The 20,900-nt window shown below is 35.1% G+C and overlaps 1 protein-coding gene across 22 annotated transcripts in view; it reads right to left on the bottom strand.

The window, feature by feature from the left end:
- LOC136039286 (uncharacterized) overlaps nucleotides 1-20,900 on the bottom strand; it is a 287,308-nt gene that overhangs the window by 31,285 nt on the left and 235,123 nt on the right. For all 22 annotated transcript variants that reach the window (XR_010620405.1, XR_010620404.1, XR_010620410.1 and 19 more), the window contains 5 exons: nucleotides 18,188-18,328; nucleotides 14,413-14,604; nucleotides 7,630-7,767; nucleotides 5,068-5,253; nucleotides 2,180-2,311 (listed from right to left, as the gene is read on the bottom strand). Coding sequence is in view for 12 of the 22 variants with exons in the window: in XM_065722888.1 (XP_065578960.1) it covers nucleotides 2,180-2,311; nucleotides 5,068-5,253; nucleotides 7,630-7,767; nucleotides 14,413-14,604; nucleotides 18,188-18,328 (789 nt within the window). In the remaining 10 variants the exon portion in view is untranslated. The remainder of the gene's footprint in view (nucleotides 1-2,179; nucleotides 2,312-5,067; nucleotides 5,254-7,629; nucleotides 7,768-14,412; nucleotides 14,605-18,187; nucleotides 18,329-20,900) is intronic.

Here is a 20,900-nt window from a genome sequence, read left to right as displayed (position 1 = left end):
CTCGCTGAAACTCTTGAAAGATAGTGTTCTTGCATCTACAGCTAGGACTGACGGAACCAACAACTATCATCGCTGGAGAGACTGGATCAGCAATGAATCTCTCACTATTATTGATCACAGAAAAGAAACCCACCTTTGTTGGGAAATGGCATCAAAAAGGAAGCAAAACAAAGCTTTCAACGCAATTCTACAGAGACACCACAGGGACTTCATTCAAAACAAGGGTGCAAGCTTTAAGAGACCAACAAGAAAAAAAACGTAGATCCACCACATGCAAGATCCTTCGTCAGCTCTCGAGTCAAGAAACTCAATGTACAACACATCTACAGAAAATTGGAGCAGATAATACCATGATGAGCAGAACACCAGAGACAGATCATAGTGCCTCTGCAAGTGCAAAGACTTCTCTGAGAAACTTCTAAGCTCAGAGCAACCCAACCAAATTAACGACCAATTTACTGCTGCAACAGGCAATACTAAAATTGATTGGACCAATTCTATTGCAGATTAAACTGAAGCTCCTTTCCTATGGCTGAAGAAATACAACGCGTCAGGACTATGTGACTGTAGGTTCAAAAATATTAAAGATTGTGTATTGTGTGACACTCCGTAAAGATTCCACCAGACAACAAGACTGGCTTGCTTTTACCAGTCTACGAAAGAAAAGAAGGCAAAACAGAATGTAGCCACTATTATTTAATAGCTCTGTTCTAAGTATCTAGTAAACTCTTTGCCATACAGCTCTTCTAGTGAGCATCTACCTAAGTCTATTCTCTCCAACATCTCCAGAAAGGTGGCTTTTTGCTAGGTTGCTCCACCACTGAGAAAATTTATAAAATTATACAGATGGCCAGGAAAACTGTATAGCAGAGAGAAACTATTTTTGATATCCTCACCATTAACACTGTCAACCAACAGCCACTGAGGATGATCATTCAATAAGCTGGTATGCGTACGACAATTTTCAATTTTTAGAAAAATATGTACTATAACACCATAATTGCTGTCATTTTAAATTCAAAACTATAAATGATGTTTTCCGTAACATTGCTGCATATGAATTGTGCAACTGTGTCAAAGACTATGTTCACAACAAAACACTGCTCGTGTAACTGCTTGGCAAGGTTTGTGCTGGAAGACGTCTGCGGTGATGTTGCATTATTATTTCCTGCCAATTTTTGACTGCCATGGAGATACTGGTGCTGCTATAGAAAAACTAAGTTTAAAAGTTAGTAGATCTAAGACCATAATAATTCATGTGGAGACTAAAATTTCAGTCCCTTGATATATATAGAAATGGGTGGCCCGAATGTCAAGACAGTAAAGCATCTGATCTACCTCGGCTCAAAAGTCTGCTCAAATGGATTCTAGATACAGAGCCTAGATGCTGTTCTAAGTTGTCTTTTGAGAACAATATTTCATAACTCCCACTTAATCCACCTTGCAAAAGCACGAATCTACTTTTCCCCCGTAGCTAGTGTTATGCTACGTTCATTAGCTATGATGCACTCAAAAATGCGGTCTGAGATCTGGACACAGATGATTAAGATATATGTTATCCATAACAAATCGAACAAATTCTACCAGTCAACAGGGTACGCTATTAGGAGATTCTAGAATATTATAAGTTCGGACCGCTGTCTGAAAAGCTCGAGTCTTGTTCACTGCATTGGTATGGGTCATTTACTTCGACTGCCCACGCAAATACTTTTCTACTCATCTTCAATTTTTAACCAATTGCAAATGGCTGGAATCATCACAGAGAAAGACCACGCAAAAGATGGCTGAGTGTTAATATTAGTAGATTCACTACCTGAAGCATTGCACCCAATGAGATTCCAGCTCTCCCAAGGACAGACCGCTTTGGAGATGTCTAAGAATGCTGATTTCTGGCTACTTTCTAACAATGATTTCTAAAAATGCTGATTTCAATGGCAAAGTTGTGGATTAAGTGCTTTAAGTAAGTCAAGTTTAAATCACTCTTTAATTTCATTTAATGACCCTCCATTTTTTGTTTGACCCTTAATTATGAGTTAAGGTCTTCCTAATTTATATTCTAATTTTGCTGTTACCTTTTATTTGAATAGTTGCTTTTCTTTAATTTAATATAATAAATACATATTCAAATTTTAGTTATATAAAAGTTTTAAAAAAGAGGTATTGAAATTTCTATACATACAAAAGAATACTGCAAGATACTGAACGTCATTCAAAAGAGATTCCAGTATTCCTCTGGTGACCAGCTCTATTCTGTCTTCCGTCTTCTGTAAAACAAGCCACTGCAGAACTTCTTCCTCTGCCATTAAATCTCCTATGATAAAGAATTAAAATCATCATTTAAACTAATAACTAAACATCAAACAACAGAAAGGACAGGCGGAAAGTTATTCTGTCCCCTCTCCAAGACCAGCAGAACTGTCTTTAAAAGTCTCAACGAGCCATGAACAGCCAGGTAAATAATTTATTATGATTATGATTTTGTATCAGAAAAGGGAAATTATTTGAGCATATTTCGCTTAGAGATATACGGAAAAGGAGGGGGTAAATGAGGGAAATAAGTACGACCTCGAGAACCGCTGATGTTCAGGGCAAAAATCTTCGTCAGCAGGATTCACCAGCAGGTAGAACAGAGTTGACTAATTAGACATCTGAAATTTCTAATTAAAGCTTCAGCTAATTTACGAAGAGAAAATCCCCCCGCTGTTGAACCTCTAAAAAAATAATTCTTTATCTGTCTTCTAATATATAATAGTTTGAATTTCAATTTTTTCGTCCATTTTTTCACAAAAGAAAACACCTTCTTAACATTATACTTTTTGCCGTCAGAACAAAATTTCTAACGAGCTCATACCCGCAGTTCTGATACTGGGAATCTGATGCTTTACTTACTGATCTAGCCGGGTTCGTTCTGATTTAATGTATTTAAATTAACGGGTTTTTCAGAGGGTTGCATAAACTTACCAATTACATAATTATAAACTAAGATGTGTCAGTTATAACAAATCGAAATTCCTTGAACTACATAATATACATTCCCTCAAAGAACCCACGCATTTTCTTGCTTTGATTGATAATAATGGTCAGATTTTATATCCAAAAGGATGGATTAGTTTGTCCTTGAGACAGAAAAAAAATATATGTATATATATATATCCGTAGCATTTCCAGTAACTATTGTGATATAAATTATAAATTGTGGTTATAAAATTATAGCGACGAATGGGATATTTATAATGGCTGGAATTTAATGTCTCATTCAAATCTTTAAGATGGCTGAGAAGAAAGGTTCTGTGGCAATAGAGATTTTTGCTGTGTGTTAAATGAAAATTCTCCAATTAAAGATAAAGAAAAACATAGAAACCTTCTCATTTTGTTTTTATTTGTATGGTTTATTTCAAGACAATGAACAAATATTTAGTTTTAAATAATAAAAGCCGTTTTAATCCGTCCATATTATTTCCAGTATAGCCAGTTTCTCCTTTATTTACCACGTTTTTACCAGAATAGAAGTTAATCGCTCAGATTGGTGCTACTCATATTATGTGGACTCATCAACAGCAACTCATTTCTGAAGCGCCTTTGAGGATGGGCCTTCATCCCTGTCTGATCCGGTTGTTATAAGCTGTTTGATGTTGGGATAGTTATTTATTTGTTGTTTGTTTTGTGCAGCGAATTTTATTTATATTCTTTAGTTTTTACTCCACTTATATATATATATAACTGCATATATGGAAAACTAGAAAATTTAAGTTAGTGGCTAAAAAGAGAGGGGTAAATACAAAATGTGTATTTTAACGAAAACAGGTTAAAAAAATCACCATTTTCAGACACCCTTCTGAAAGAATATCCTCTTTCAGGAATTTAACCAATGGCTTAAACTTTAAGAAAAAAGTTTCAGCAGCCAAATAATAGAGACTGTAATCCCTTTTGAAACAGTGATTGAAATAACGAAAAATGGTTAACAGAATTGAAGTTTTTTCCTCTGTTAGAAAAGGAAGAAATTTCTTGTTTGCGTATTTATATTTCCTCTATTACACATTTCTACCCTTTTCGACTTACTTACTTACTTAGGTCCTCCCACGCCTGAGGGCGCATAAGGCAGCAACAGTGGTTCGCTACGACGACCTGTCCTGAGCCCTCGACCAAAGCTCCTCCATCGAAGACCTCGCCAGCTTCGCCTCCTTCTCTAACATCCTGCCAACGGTCATTTTTGGTCTTCCTGACTTGCGGAGGCCAGGGGGTATCCAACACCATATGTCATGAGGTAGCTTTCCATCACCCATTCACACCATGTGCCCCCAGTACATACATCGTCGCTTTCTAATGGCATCAAGGACGGGGGTATGATTTGTCATGGTATAAATCTCATCATTTCTTATTCTCTCAGTTCAATGTATATATAAAAGAGATCTTAGGCAGTTATTATCGAATGTCCGTAGTCATTTTCCTAGTTGCGCAGTGATACGCCAAGTTTCACAACCATATGTAAGGACGGAGAGGACGTTGCTATTATAAATTCTAGCTTCTAGAGTTTAGCTTCTGGGAGTATTTGCTATTTCTCCAAGCATTTTTGAGACAATTGAAGGCAGAGCCAGCCAATGCTATTCTGCACAAAATTTCTCATTCAGGATTGCCATCTTGCGTAAGAATGCTGCCGGGATATTTGAACTCTCTCACTACTTCAATTTCCTCATTGTTGACCAAAAGTCCCTCAGCTTCGATTTCTGTTTTATTGCAATATGAAGAAATTCTCGAAGGCAATGATGTTTTCAGTAAAGTTATCCTGCAAGACCGTAAGATTTTGGGTTGGCGCAATTATTAACTGCTGCCGTTTCAGTGACTTGAAAGTATATATTTTTTGTAATAATGCTCTTTTTTCTTTTCTTTTGTTTTTTGTTTTTTTCTTTCATTTTTTATTTGTTTTTTTCTTTTCTTTCTATGTTTTATTCAACTTTATTTTGTTATTAGTGGGTCAAAATTAAACAATACAAATAATAATATGAATTTCATTACATCAATGAGGACGGAGTTTTGTGATTTTTTAAGCAAGCTAAAAGGCCTATATACCTTCAAATATAGATGGCACTTGGTTTTCAAAGTAGATAAGAGCAGGGAAGTCCATTACGCCATAATTTTTAGCAATAGCGGTGTCCTTTGTTTTCAGCATTTGAATGCCATGTCGATCGGTGTCGTCATCTATATTTTCTAATCCCTCTAAAACTTCGGTACATTTTTCACAGTCCTCTTCGTTGTCTGGAAGATAAATTAAAGCAGGGATAATGTTAAGTTACATGTTTAAAGATATATTAAAGCACTGGTGCAGTATTTCAGCGGAATAACAACGACTTAAAGAAAGGAATAAGGAGACACGAAACAATAACAACTCGCAACAACAAGACAAGATATAGCTTCAAATTCTAAGAGCCACTGAATGGTTATTCCATGGTAAGAACTGACTGTTGGTATGAATTTGACCTTACCTTTTTTTTCATTCATTTTGAACTGTCTTTATCTTTGTCATTACTTTCTGAGAGTGAGCTTTGTGTGCTTTTACTTTTTTATTGTCAGCTCAACCTTGTGGCTTCAACAAATTAGCAAAAATTTATAAGAGAACCAGAATCAGAGAGATCAAGCTGTGTTAGAGGTGGGGGGGGGGTCATCATATTTAAAAAATTAGCTAATCCACTCTACTCATTTTTAAAATAGCCTAGATAGAGATTTTCATAGAATCGCGGAAACATTCTCAAAATAAGTAAAATGAAACAAATGAAAATGTAAAATGAAAAGTAAAATGAAAAATGTGGCCTTACGCTACAATTTCACGGGTTTAATTGGCTCCAAAAGTTTTAATGGTTCATAGTTTTCAACTATACTATTCAACACTCTAATTTTACCTAAACAATCCCTTATTAGCGAATGACTGTGGTACGAAAGTTAAGTTTTAGCATCAAGAGCAGTGGTTTTGAGGGGTGTAAGTTCTCTTAATGTTTAGATTACCATGAATATGATATTAGAAAAGAACACAGAATAAATAAATAAACTTTTTCAACTGAAAGTAAAGTTTAACATTAAATATAGAAAAAAAGAGAAATAATTTATGTGAGGAAACTGCTGCCTCCTTGCCCCACCACATTTTCTACGCTTGAGTTTCTATGATATTAGAAAAGAACACAGAATAAATAAATAAACCTTTTCAACTGAAAGCAAAGCTTAACATTAAATGTAGAACAAAAAGAGCAATAATTTATGTGAGGAAACTGCTGCCTCCTTGCCCCACCACATTTTCTAGGATTGACTTTCTTTTTCTTCTCGGTACTTCAAGACAAGAGCACCTGACATCATGGTTGCAGCTTCAGATAAACTCTAAAGAATGAACTCTGGTCCATTATAATCAAAATTTTAAAACCCACTTTGATAAAAAAAAAAAATCAGGGTAGAAGAACTGCTGTTTGATGCTGATTCACGAATGATTATTGTTATTTTTGGTAATCTTAATGTTACAAGTATATTGTGACATTGAATTTATGGATATTCAAAAAAAGCCCAAAATATCCTCAAAATCATCTCAGATTGAAGTGAAAACCCATTGGATCAAAACCATGGATTGAAGTGAAAGCACCATTGGAATTCATACCCTAAAATGAAAAATAAGAGAATTACCTTTCCCAATCATGAGCAACCAGGAAAATTACTTTTTCAAATTGGAAGCAGTGACGGGCCTCAACTTAACTTTTTCCTTTGGTGTGTATTACACACGAGTAATGAGATATAAGGCTAAAAAAACTATCGCATTGCTTCGATAATTTATCTGTATTTAATTTGGCCAACTACATTAGTTTAATGTTTTGAAAGGCAATTGTTTAATGAAATTTTTGTGATTCTGGCTAAATATATTAAGTTCTAAAATTATTATAATAAGGAATAAAAAAAAAAAAAAGGATACGGCATTAGACTTCCTGTTTTACCTTCCCCAGATTTCTCCAGGTACCCATTTAGAGCTGGGTCGACTCTGGCTAAGCTTACAGAGTCACGCCACTGACCCCCGTCCCAAACTGAAGAATTGGGTAAGCCAGGACTCGAACCCGAGTCCTTTCAGACAAAGGATCCCGAATCCAGCGTACCCATCCACTCGGCCAGGACGGCTATAATAAGGAATAGTAATAAGGAAAGGAATAATAAGGAAAAGGAATAATAAGGAATAGTGGAACTTTAATGTGTAAAGGGTATACTTAGAAGATGGCAGAGTTCCCTTCATATACAGAATCGTTTCAGTCCTAATATTAACCTTTACTTTGACTTGAAAAAAAAAGTTATTTTAAATTTAGAAGCGACCATATATAATAAGAAAACTCAAATACTTTTTGGTTAGCTATGGCAAACTGCGTTACTAATATTCAAAGCAAGAATTTGGGTTTTAATTAATTAATTAATTAAAAGGAAAATCAGTACGGTGCCACACTAAAGGTTTTTAGACACAATTCTTTCGAACTTGATTGTAATAGCTTGATTGTTTAGGAATTAATATTTCCTCCACACTTTTGATGGTAGTGGAATTTTTCAGATAAAAAACAAGGTTTGGATTGACAATATTAGACGAAACTATAATATATAAAAAGGCTGAAAACTTACAGAAAAAAACAGAAATGAATTCCTTCTTTCTAATGAAATCAATTAACTCTTGTCCTTCAATTTCTTCAATTTGATCTAAGGTTGGGTCTTTCTGGATTATCATCCAATCTAATAGGCGTTCCTCACTTTTTAAGTCACCTAAAGGTAAAAAGTAAAGCAAAATAATTATGTTATAAATCAGTCATATTGAACATTCCCTTAAGTTTCTGACGGGAAATAATACGTGTGAGTCTTACACCTCAACCCTTTTTGAAAAGAAGTATTCAAATGGTACTTGTATGATAAACCCCTTGCCGCTCAAGTTGTTCATTCATTGACACATTATAGAACTGGTTTTCTTCATTAGTAATTCTCAGCTTAGCTTGAGACAAGACAAAGAAAAGTTACAGAATAGATGGAATATATATAATTTGGGCTATATATTTGCATATTAGGGGGAGGAGGGTAAAGTATTTGGATAGTGTGAAGTTAGAAAAAAATTTTTACTACGTAATATGCAAATAATTGTGTCTAATAAATTAGGCATGCAGACCCGCTACACCTTACCCCCAGCCCCTCTAATGTGCAAATACATAGCCCACATTTGTTTCTAAAATGTTACATTTTTATTTTACTTTGGTATACTTCCTTAGGATTGAGTGTCAGAGAAACGCGTTAGAAGAACATTAGGTAGGGTGTATATCACACAAGTACCCCTAGAAGTTTTACACCTCCCGCGTTTTTGAAAAAAAAAATCAGATTTCTAATTCAGAATCGTCTAAATAATAATCGTTTATCTGATTTTTGGCTTAAAAGTGTCAAATTACAAGTAACCAATGAAAATCGTTTACCTTAAGAAAGAAAAATAAGAATAGAGCAAAGAACATAAATTATGGGATAACATTACTACAACTACTACTACTACAACTACTACTACTACTACTACTACTACTACTACTACTACTACTACTACTACTACTACTACTACTACTACTACTACTACTACTACTACTACTACTACTACTACTGCTACTACTGCTGCTACTATTACTACTACTACTACTACCACTACTACTACTGCTACTACTACTACTACTACTACTACTACTACTACTACTACTACTACTACTACTACTACTACTACTACTACTACTACTACTACTACTACTACTACTACTACTACTGCTAGTACTATTAATAACTCGCTGCAGCACCAAGCCGCCTGACGCCAATACGGCTAAGCACGCTCCTCCTCTAGCCCAATCTATTCAAGACCTCCCTCTTTACACCATCTCCCCGGGAACTTGCGATTTCCTTTAAATCTTTATTTATGACATCCTCCCACCCCAGACGAGGACGACGTGCTTCCCGCTTAGCCCCAGACGGATGGCCTAAAAGGACAATCTTCGGCAAGCTGTCATCCTTCATCCGCAGAACGTGGCCTAGCCATCTCAAGCTTTATTTCATTATAGCCCTAGAAAATGGGATTGAACCACATTTTTTGTACAACCTACTGTTTGAAATACGGTTAGTCAGCCAGGTACCCAGAACAATTCGTGGGCAATTTCTCTAAAAAAAAAAAAACATCGGGTAAATTTTCATCTGCTTTTGGGACTTAAATCTCCACAATTTTCAAGAGTTTTAAGAAGAAATCGAACTGTTTTCTCCCGAATGAACTAGTTTTTATAAAGAATCAAATATTTAAACCAGAAACTAGTAGTTTACAAAAAATAATATTTAAAAATCATGTATACTAAAATTCCCTTCCATCCTATTAGAACAAAAATGATTGAAAAGAATATGTTGGGCGATAATTTGAATAAAAAATATATCAAAATATGGATATTTTTACTTTCAATATTCGATAATCGATATATCGATTTCGATATTCCTGATCAGTTTGTTTGCTCGGATTAACATTAGGTTCTGCCCAAACTCAATAAATAAATTGTAATAAAAGAGAATTTATCAATAAATAATTGTAATTTTAAAAATTTTCAAAAATTTTTGAATAAAATACAAGAAAACTTCCACTACATGAAGGATATTACATAAACCCTGATTTAGAATTGCTCAGGATAAAGAATAATAGCCTACTGGCCATTTTTGGCTATTCAGAATCAACAGCATATTTTCCCCTGATAGGTGCTTCTGCCTTTCAGTGATTAAATAAAAGAAAATCCACGGAAAGTACGGATCAACAATAAAACTCAAAAGAGCAGAAATTGCTTTGTGTATGAGGGAGATAACACCTTTTCAATACCTCACCCTTCACACCAAAATTTCTGTTTCTATTTTATAAACCTCCCTAATTTAATTAAAAGGCTCTTTTATTTCAAGAGCTGTTCTTAAATAATTGGAAAAAAACAACTAAAATTAGGGTAAACAACAAGGTATTGAAGAGATGGACCCCCTCCTCATACACGAGACAATTTCTGTTCATTTTTAATTTGGATGTTGCTCCTTGCTTTCAGTTGAAAATATTTGTTTTTTTATTATTATTCTTTTAATAATGACAGAAAATCCGCCTTTCTTCTCAATGGAAAATTTTAACCCCTCCCCTCAAAAATCACTTCTTGAAAAATTCTTCCCGAATAAGATCCCCCTTCTCCCAGACAATTTCATCCTTGCTGAAAATTACTCCAAGAAAATTTCTTCTGGACAATTCCGCATGGAAAATTCTTTTGTGCCAACTTTTGTTTGAAAAAAAAAGATTTGTTTTTCTTTTAATCTCTGATCATTTTTTAAATCATGCCAGAAATCCTCTCTCCGTGGAAAATGACTGAAAATTTTCACATCCCAATTTCTAAATAGAAAGTTTCTGCCGTGTAAAATCCTCCCATAGAGAATCCCTCCCGTGAAAAATCACCCCCACAGAAAAATCACCCCCTCATAAAAATCCCCCTAACAATTCCAATTCCTTTGAAAATTTCCCGTGGGCAATTTCCCCTATATATCTCCAAATGTAAAATTAAATTTAAGCCGTGTCATCCCCAAAGGCATGATCACTTGACTTTTCAACTCTGGTGATCAATATGGCTATCTAAAAATTTTGATTGGATGACTTTGGGGAAAAAAGGGCACGGAAGAGGGGATCTTTCTGTCCCCTAATCGTTTTGGTTCACAAAATAGGTAAAAAAAAAAGGTAAAGGATGCGGCATTAGACTTTACAGTCCCTACCGGCGGTGCTGATCTCCGTTTCTTGGCCCTTCAGCCAGGAAGTGCAATGGGGGGTTGGGGGCCAACCATCCTGTGCTTTCGCACACTCTTCCTGTTTACCTTCCCCAGATTTCTCCAGGTACCCATTTAAAGTTGGTCGACTCTGGCTAAGCTTACAGAGTCACGCCACTGACTCCCGTCCCAAACTGAACAATTGGGTACACTAGGATTCGAACCCGCGTCCTTTCAGACAAAGAATCCCAAATCCAGCGCACCAACCGACTCGGCTAGGAAACATAATAGGAAACATAATTCACAAAATAGGGAACTTAAAATTTAATTTCCAGTCGATTAAACCCTCTCCCGATCTTATATAGCCGTTGGTTCGATAAGATCACCATGGAAAAAAACAAAACAAAACAAAATAACTGAAAATATAAACACACATTTGTGATCTTTCAAAAATTACTAAATTTCACATTTTTTTCAGATGGAAGCTAGGAACCCTTACAGTAAAGTTCTTGGATATGCAGAATCTGATGCTGCGATTTCTATTAAGGTTCTTTCACTTTTTAGGGACTGAAAATATAAATATAAACACACATTTGTGATCTTTCAAAAATTACTAAATTTCACATTTTTTTCAGATGGAAGCTAGGAACCCTTACAGTAAAGTTCTTGGATATGCAGAATCTGATGCTGCGATTTCTATTAAGGTTCTTTCACTTTTTAGGGGCGATTCCGCCTTTTCTCAAAAATCAAGCAGAAATTTCTCAGAAATCCATGGCTTTCTGTTTCTATTTGGCCGAGCTGCACTTTACCAAGGTTGTCAGGTATGAGAGGAGGGGGGATGCCCCCCAATCTTTTTGGTCGCTCGGTAAAAAAAAATAAGTCAGTAAAATCTTGGCGCATCGCACCACGATTTTTCTGACGCTGCCAAAATTCTTTGTTCGGTTCAATGAAGACCACGAAAATACTGATGTCATCTACATAAACCTCAAACTTGGTCGGTAGACGCAGCAGTTTTACCGACTCCTGCCGCGGTTTTACGGATGGTGCCATAACTTTCCATTTGGTTAAATAATCAGCACTAAAATAGTGACATGATATGTACCAAAATATAAATCTCGGTTGGTAAATGCAGCGGTTTTACCGACTCGTGCAGTGATTTTACGTATTGCATTCGAAAAGGACATTAGTCTAGTTATTGACGAAAAACAATCGTTAAAAATGACCAGCGAATCGGTGAAAACCCCCCCCCAAACATTTTGGCAAGTAACAACAGTGCTCCTTACTTACAGTTTGTTACTACAATCTATATAATTAACTGATCAGGCTTGGAAACCACTCTCAGTATTTGTGTTGGAAATGGACATAAACTTTATGACAAATTTCTACGGGTATTTCTTAGACCCATATTACAAAACTCTCATGACCTGAGTGGATCAGTTTTTCTTGGAACTAAAGAATCCCTACTGAAAATCTGGAAGGTGGTGATAGATGCAGTTTCTGAAAAAGCTCGCCTTGCATTGACTACAGAACTTTCGTCAGGTAATGCCCACAAACTGGCTTGATTCTGTAGTGGCTGAATTAAAAGGACTGTCATGGACCTTGCATCTGTTGATACAGATTCCAGTAAGGCTAAATCCATGTCTCAAGGTAATTTGCTCTAAACTTGGAGAAGAACGTCAGGGGTAATTTCTTGAAACGCGAATTGAAGTATATGGCAATTATGACGAATGTGATCTGAATAAGCCTATAAGGTAAATACCCTAGACTGTCAGATGTTTTTAGCAATATTTGAAAGTCCACCCTCACTAAACTTAGGTTGCAAACAGGTTATGCCAACCTATGGATACGGCTGTGCATGCTGTGTATCAGCGTAGAAGAATCAATGAATTGAGCATATTACTCTTCTTCTCGGCTATTTACGAAATAATTTTCTCTGTTGGATCTTTTCTGATGGATGTTCACCGGTAATAAAAAAAAAAAAAAAAAAAAAAATATCGTTTCTGACATCGATATTTATCTTTCGATATCGATATATCAATATCGATATTCAATATCGCCCAACACTGGAAAAGAGTAATATTCTGCAACACTCAGAAAAAGAATTATAATTTCTCATTTAACTTCTCAGGTATTTATATATTTAAACTTTATTTTGGGCTACACCTGTGCTAATGTGAACATATAAACCACTAATGAATGATCCATTACTCATCAATACTTTTTGTTGCAATAATTTCGTTTCAGTAATTTTCGGTGTTTATCACTATTTTTTTTTCATTCTAAAGGAAAAGAAAAGTGTAAATATACTAACTCACAGAAAATAAGAAATGCGAAATATCAACAATTATAAGTCAAAATCCAAAAAATTATAAATATAAGAAATCTCAATATCAACAATTCTCTGAAACTCCAAGATCAAATTAAATTGTTTTGGATTGTATCCTTTTAATTAACTATGTTGTATAGGGAATTAATAGTCTAAGCAAAAATAAATAATTTGCAAAATAAAATTCATTAAAAATGTAAATATTATGATGAACAACATGCCTTTAGTTGCTGGGTTTAGGGGCAAGCTGCAGTTTTGCAACCATTATGAGCCGAATGATATTTGCAAGGATATATAAGATATATAACAGATTCAGATTGTTAGATTCAGATATTTATTACTTCCCCGAGAAAACATAGAACACAACCACATTATATAAATAACTCAAGACGGACATAAAGGAAAAGAATCCTGTGGTTGGTTTCATCTTATAGCTACCTTTTAATATAAAAAAATATTCAACAAATGAAAACACAAAAAACAGCTGTATTATTTTTTCACAAAAAAAACAAAAAACAACCCCCCCCCCCCCAAAAAAAAAACAACAAACAAACAGAAAAGTCAAACAGCCCCTGTCCCAGTCTTATAAGTATTAAGGACGTTGAACTCCATAAAAGTGGTATTTTGATTCAAAAGCTTCAACAATGTAGGGGAATTGACTTAGGATCAGTTTTGGAAGAATGAATGTTGATATCAGGATGTAAGGGCTGCAAACCTCTTAGACACTAATCAATTCTGCCGAAAATAAAAAGCTTTTTTTATATAGCAGGACTCAGAGTACCAGTAATTATGACAATGTTTTGCTAGTTAGTTATATCAAATATCACTATTTTTCATTTATAAGACTGTTTAAGCTTTTTAAGACTATTTAAGACTTTAAAATAATTCATTTTAGGCTGCTGCTAAGGGTCGATTTTATAAAAGAATAAAAAAACAAAAAATTATAAAATATTTTTTATTAATACTATTCAACTAGAAACTTTTTTGATGAAGGTAAATAATGCAAATACCGTCCTGATCGGAACACAAATCCATGTCAAACTGCCCCATGTCAATCTGCCCCAAAGTTTGGGGCAGATATTTATTTATATTTATTTATTTATATTTGTTTATTTATTTATATTTATTTATAATACTCCGTACTTTGTGTTTTTTATACTTTACGGGTAATAAAGTTCATTCATTCATATCACACTGGAAATACCAAAAGGAGATCACAGCATATGGCTTTAGAGAACCAATATAGTTATGGAATCAAAAGATTATGAACAGGATTTTTAAATAAAAGTAAGTAAATAGAAAAGTACCTGCATAGATTACTGGATCACTTTGTCCAGGCTTAAAGAAAACAACAGCTGGTAAGGCAAATACTCCGACGTCTCTTGCTAGTTCTTTGTCATCTAGCTTCACAAAATCAATTCCAGCAGCCCTAGCTTCGTCATCGATATTCTCAAGCTCTTCCAGAACCTTATCACATTGCTTGCAATCCACGTCATTGTCTATAAGGAAACTCAAGCTTATTTTTTTTTTTTAATATTCCGAGCTCTATAAAATCTATGACGAACATTTAGTGGTAACGAACATTAAGTAAGGATTGACCCGGCTCAACAGTAGCAAAAATTCTAGAAAACGGATTATTTATGTCTATAGATATATCAAAAGAATCGAATTTTTATGTGAATTTCATATATATAAGTTTCATTAAGTTAAGTCTTCAAAAGTTGACCCATCAAAGGTTACGAGCCGGAGAAAATTTGCCTTTTTTCGAAAAAAGAGGGAAACACCTTAAAAATCACACCATCAGATACAGAGTATCAGAAAGCCATATTTTAGAGGTTTCAAGCTTCTATCTACAAAAATGTGGGATTTTGTATTTTTTACCAGAAGAAAGATCACGGATGAGTATTTGTTTTTCTTCCCAGGGGTGATCGTACCGACCCAGTGGTCCTTGAATATCATGAGAGGGCTTATTCAAACGGAAATTAAATGTTATAAGCGGCCTTTTTAAGCGGCCAAAAAGATTGAAGTGCAACTTGGCCCCTTCCTCACATATTCTTCCCCGAAATCCTTCAATTATAATTTTGAGATAGCCACTTTGTTTATCATAGTTGAAAGGCCAAATAACTATGTCTTCAGATATAACATGACCCTCCGCCACTCTAGGGTTAAGATCTTTAAGCTATAAAAATTGCCCATTGTTTACACATATTATTTGTTATTGGGGTTACCTCCTCCTCAACACCTCGCTCTTTACGCTAAAGTATGAAAAACGCACAAGGGTCTTTTAATTGGAACAATAAGAAGCTTTTTGAAAGTAATAAAAAACTATACGGAATAGGCCTAATGTCTGTTCGTTTTAAGTTTTAATGGGGTGCTCCTTACTTTAGTTGGAAAAACTTCTTTTTTATCTAATATTGGTAAGATAAAACCCTTTGTCTATTGATCCAAACTTCTTGGAGAATCAAAGATATTGAGAAGGTAATGATCATGACAACCTATATTTCTTAACTTTGTCATTCACCCTGAAGGCCACTCTAGGGGGAGTTAGGGTTTTTACCCCCCCCCCCCTCCTAAAAAAGGAAAGAAAAAACATCTTTGCCCAAATCGTGAAAACCTAACAAAATGCATATAAATAAATTCTTGATGGGTTTTCCTCCCTCCCAAAAAAAAACAACTAAATGCCTGGAAAGAGCTTTGTTTGTTATTAACTTTAACAATGAAAGAGATGGGTAGAAAAATATTTCGATTGTCCGATCTCTTCTACCATCTTTTCTATAGTAAACAGGTATATCACGGAAGCTCTAGCCTCGTCAGGAATATTTTCAAGCAATTCTGAAGCCTTATCCCATTGTTTTCAACGCCCATCGTTGCCTATAACAAAACTCGAGCTCATTTTTATTTAGAATTCGAAGTTGTGTCAAAATCCATCTAACGGTAAGACAAGAACTTCAATTTACTGCTTTAAAAGATTGAAAGACACAAAAAATATAACTAAGAAGGGCGTAGGGTAGAAAACTATTAAGAATGTCTGATCTAATTTCTAGCAGATAGATTTATCCCATAGGCTAAAGCTTGCAAATTGCTTGCAATCAGCATCAATGTCAATACGGACACTTAATGTCGTTTTAACTTAACATTAATGGATTTAAAAGAGAGTCATTTAAGGGTAAGACAAGGCAAGGAACCTTCCTTCCTTGCTCTAAATTTTGAATCAAAGATCTTGAGAAGATCATGATTATTAGAATATTTACTGTTTCCTTAAATTTTTGAGGTGACACTTCACTGCATATATACTAAATTGTCTTTCATTAGGGTGAGGGGGGAGCTTGTAGGACAACTATTAGGGCTTTCAGATACCCTCTATTAATTACGTATATGATAAGTAAAGGCTCTCTAGTAAGTATTTATGTACACATAGCAGGTTCCAGAAAATCATAGGATATCAAAAATGGGATCCTAGGGCCTTTTTGAAGTTACAAAAGAAATTACCCCACTTCAAGTGCCGATGTCTGCAATCTTATATGACCAAAAAATAAAATTTTGGAATAATATGCCCAAAATACTAATGAGACAAATTGTGAGATAGCTAATGAGTTTGGAACTACCAAATAGACAAATAATATTTTTCTCCATGCTCGGTTAATTTCTAAGAAAACGGTTATCTGTTTTGAATGATTCAAGCTAGACTTAAAAAATTTACGAATTCTCATATTTAAATTTCTGATTCAGGGTGGTGAATGTAGTCCAAATATTTTATGATCTTATTAATCATGAAGCCACCCGGTGGTTCTATCCTTGAACAAAGAGCTTGCGCACTTTGAAAATTTTAAAAAATGTGCCAAACGTCCAAATATTGAAACCATCGGTCAAGTGAAATTCTAATCTAACCATCCTTTTCTCTTGAAGTTTTTTACAGTTTTCGTTAAGATTTCAGCATTTAGATAGATTGAAAGCTTATTTTTTCACGCATGTTTTAATTTTGTCTAGAAGTTTTACCATTTCTACGTGATCAAGGCCCAAGGATAGATTGATATATTTACATGAATTGTAAAAATATTTACTTTTTCTTATTTTTCCCTAAATTACTTCAGAATTTTCAATAGATGCAAGGTTACAAAAAGAATTAAAGCTTGACTTCTCATAAATATACAATTTTACTATAGGCTCCCCCCTACCCACCATAGGCAAAAAGAAACAATGAAAATGCCAAAATCCGGGAGAAATTATGCAAAATTAGAGGAGAACGGAGAGGCTAACGAGCCAAATATGGCCCTAGACAATCTGCAAAAGTTCTTTATTTAATTGAAATTTTTAAAAATTAAACTACTAAAATGGCAAAACCTGGGAGAAATTATGAAAAATTAGAGGAGAACGGAAAGGCTAATGAGCCTAATACGGCCCTAGATAATATACAAAGCTTCTTTCTTTTAATTGTTTTTTTTTTAAACTAAACCACTAAAATGGCGAAAACCGGGTAAAATTTTAAAGATTCGAGGAGAATGGAGAGGCTAATGAGCCAACTATGGACCTAGACAATGTGCAAAAGTTTTTTTGTTTCATTTGATTTTTTAATTAAACAACTGATTTGGCAAAATCTAGGGAAAATTACTAAAAATTAGAGGAGAACGGAGAGGCTAATGAGCCAACTATGGCCCTAGACAATCTGCAAAGGTTCTTTTTTTAATTAACTATAGTAGATATAATGAGCCAACTGTTGCCGACAAATCACCCAAATAATATCAAATACCAAGGTAGCAACGGATTTTCATTCAAAGGGTAATAATACACAAACAACTGAACCTATAGTAAAAAAAAATATATTTAAGAAAAGCCAAGGTTTTATTCCACCTTGAAGCTGATACCCACTAAAAACTATAAAACAGTTGAAGACAAAACAAGAAAAAGTATATTTTTTGCCAAAAAAGAGGAATTTTATGAAGCCGTTATTTCCAGCGTTGGGACATTTCATACTGCTTCTAAAATTTTTACAGTGCACAAGCAGACCAGTAACAAATAGCGAGACCAGAAGGATACGCAAATGAGAAAATGAGAAAAAGAAAGAGAGCAATCAAGACTTCTTACAGAAAAATGCAACCAAACTGTCTGATCGGGACATTATTTTTTCAAACATTTTCCTATTAACTCTTTCAATGCTGTCAGCCAATTCCAAAGTATCAGGGTCAGTTAGCCAATCGAGTACTTCCTCCTCATCATCAAGATCTCCTAAAAGAAATAACAAATTATGGAAGAACCAAAAAAAGTGCAAACTACTTGAAAAAATTTCCCATCTTCTAAAAAAATAGAAAGAAATATAAAAAGCTTCAACACAAATATTAATTTATTTCTTAAGGAGGCAAACAAATGATTATGTAAAAGAAGATTGAAAAACAAAAGGATCAAAAACAAATTAAAATAAAGCTAAAGAAAGTCTGTTGAAGACCACAGTAATAATTGTGCATACGGATGGTACAAGAGGATGAGCTGTAAAGAAAAAAAAGGGAATATAATTATAATAGTTTCACTTGACCTACTTGATTTAAGTTCAATCCGTCCTTGATGGTTGGTTCGCCTCTTCATACCTTTAAAGCCCCTTCCTTTGTTATATTATTAATGTGGTGATAGCAGCTATCGTTAGCCAGGCAAAATAACTGTCACAGGTGAATTGGTGAGAAGAGATCTTTTGATCTATAAAGGAGGCAATCTACGGGCGAGAACCATGTAAGTGACAGCCCAAGATCATATTTGGAAGATAGAAATGCAACATATGTTGAATATGGCTTTGCTGCCTAGGTTGTTGTAGCCCATTTTATCAATATTATTAATGTGATGATTGCGCCTATCGTTAGCCAGGCAAAGAAATTGCGGCAGATGAATTGGTGAGAAGATATCTTTTGATCTCTAAAGGGCCAACCCAAGTGACCACCCAAGATCATATTTGGAAGATAGAAATTTAACATACGTTGAATGTGGCCTAGCTGCCTGGGTTGTTGTAGTCAATTTTATCAGGCATGGTGTGTCTGATCTTGATGATTTCAAATAACCTAGTATTGGGATTCCAATAAGTACGTTTGCAATATGACAAAGTAACTTTGTTTAAATGTGACCTGGTGACGTGCACGGTCAATTCCATGACTCACACGCATATATGTCAATGGGGATTATCAGTATGTTGAAGTGCATCTTTCTCAATTCTTTCCGTTGAATAGAATCAACAGATACTAGTACCTACAGATAGTATTTCTGGCAAGCGCCAGAGTTGGCAAGCGCCAGGCTTTTTTCGATATCTTTTGAATGGACGTTATCGGACGTTGAATTGCTACCAATGTAGGAGAAATGCTAATCTAGTCCAAATTTTAACTAGACCTACGTTGCCTGGGCAACGTGAAGTGTTGCGGCAACCTTTGTCCGGCTTTGCCGATTAAAGTGTTGCGAGAGCAACACTTTGGTTTTTTTTCTTCGCTATCGGTTAAATGCTGAAGTTGTCAAAACTATCAAAGCTTTCAAAACGGCATATTCAAAGAAGAACACAATCAGTAATCACATGATCAAATTCTTCAGCGTTGAAAAAACAACAGCAAAAGAATATCGGAAAAAGGGACTAAATTGAGTTTGCAGCCAGTTGAACTTTATCCTTTTCAATCGTAGACATCGTGACGGATGGAAACTTGGAACATTATCTTATATAATCTAGTTGGTATTATAAAGCTATCCGTAACTTTTCAGGATCAAATACCATAGATGTGCACCAATTTGCACAAATTTGTAGCCCCTCATGAACCTCCTCTAGCAACCCATTCTTGCTTACAAGTCCCTCTTCCGTGAGAGACAAAGAATAACACAATCAGTAATCAGATGATCAAAGGCTATTCCTCAGGGTTGAAAAAAAAAATATTGGAAGAAGGGACTAAATTGACTTTGCAGCCAGTTGAACTTTATCCTTTGCACACCATAGGCTCTGGCTCGAGGACAAGCAAAAACCATCCTTTTTGGCCCCAGGCAAGAGTCGTACGGAGCTTTCCAAAATATAATGTCATATTCATCAATCCGGCCCGAGGTCCACACTAACAGCCGATTATTACTTACTAGGCCCCTAAATGTCACTTTGCAGCCGGTTGAACTTTATCCTTTTCAATCGTAGACATCGTGACGGATGGAAACTTGGAACATTATCTTATGTAATCTAGTTGGTATTATAAAGCTATGTGTAACTTTTCAGGATCAAAATACCATCAGGGACCCATAAATTTCCTGTAATGACTCGCCATCCAGGATCGCTTATTATTGGATGGCGAGTCATTACAGGAAATTTATGGGTCCCTGATTCCATAGATGTGCACCAATTTGCACAAATTTGTTGCCCCTCGTGAGCCTCCTCTAGCAACCGATTCTTACTTACAAGTCCCTCTCCCGGGATATACATCCAAGTTCACCGGAAACAAATAATGGGTACACCAACTAGCAAAAGTTCCAAACCCTTTGTCGCTGAAGTCATTGTAGCCTAACAGCCGATTATTACTTACAACTCCCCTACATGTCTTACAATCGGGAACCAAGTTGTTCTTACCATCAATTACACCAGAAACAGATAATAGGTACACCAATCAGCAAAAGTTGCAAACCCCTCATTGCCAAAGATGATTATAAGCTAATAATCGACTGTTGCTTGGAAGTCCCCTACATATCTCACAATTGGTACCGGCCTATTTTTGGTTCAAGTGTGTACCTTACCACTGAAGTTGTCAACCCCTTGAAACTTTCAAACTGGTGTATGTCATGAAGGAATTTTTGTAACAAA

The sequence above is a fragment of the Artemia franciscana genome, chromosome 19 (genome assembly GCF_032884065.1).
Source record: "Artemia franciscana chromosome 19, ASM3288406v1, whole genome shotgun sequence".
NCBI classification, from domain to species: domain Eukaryota; kingdom Metazoa; phylum Arthropoda; class Branchiopoda; order Anostraca; family Artemiidae; genus Artemia; species Artemia franciscana.
Note: the sequence above shows the minus strand (reverse complement) of the source record. Positions and strands in the feature narration are given on the sequence as shown.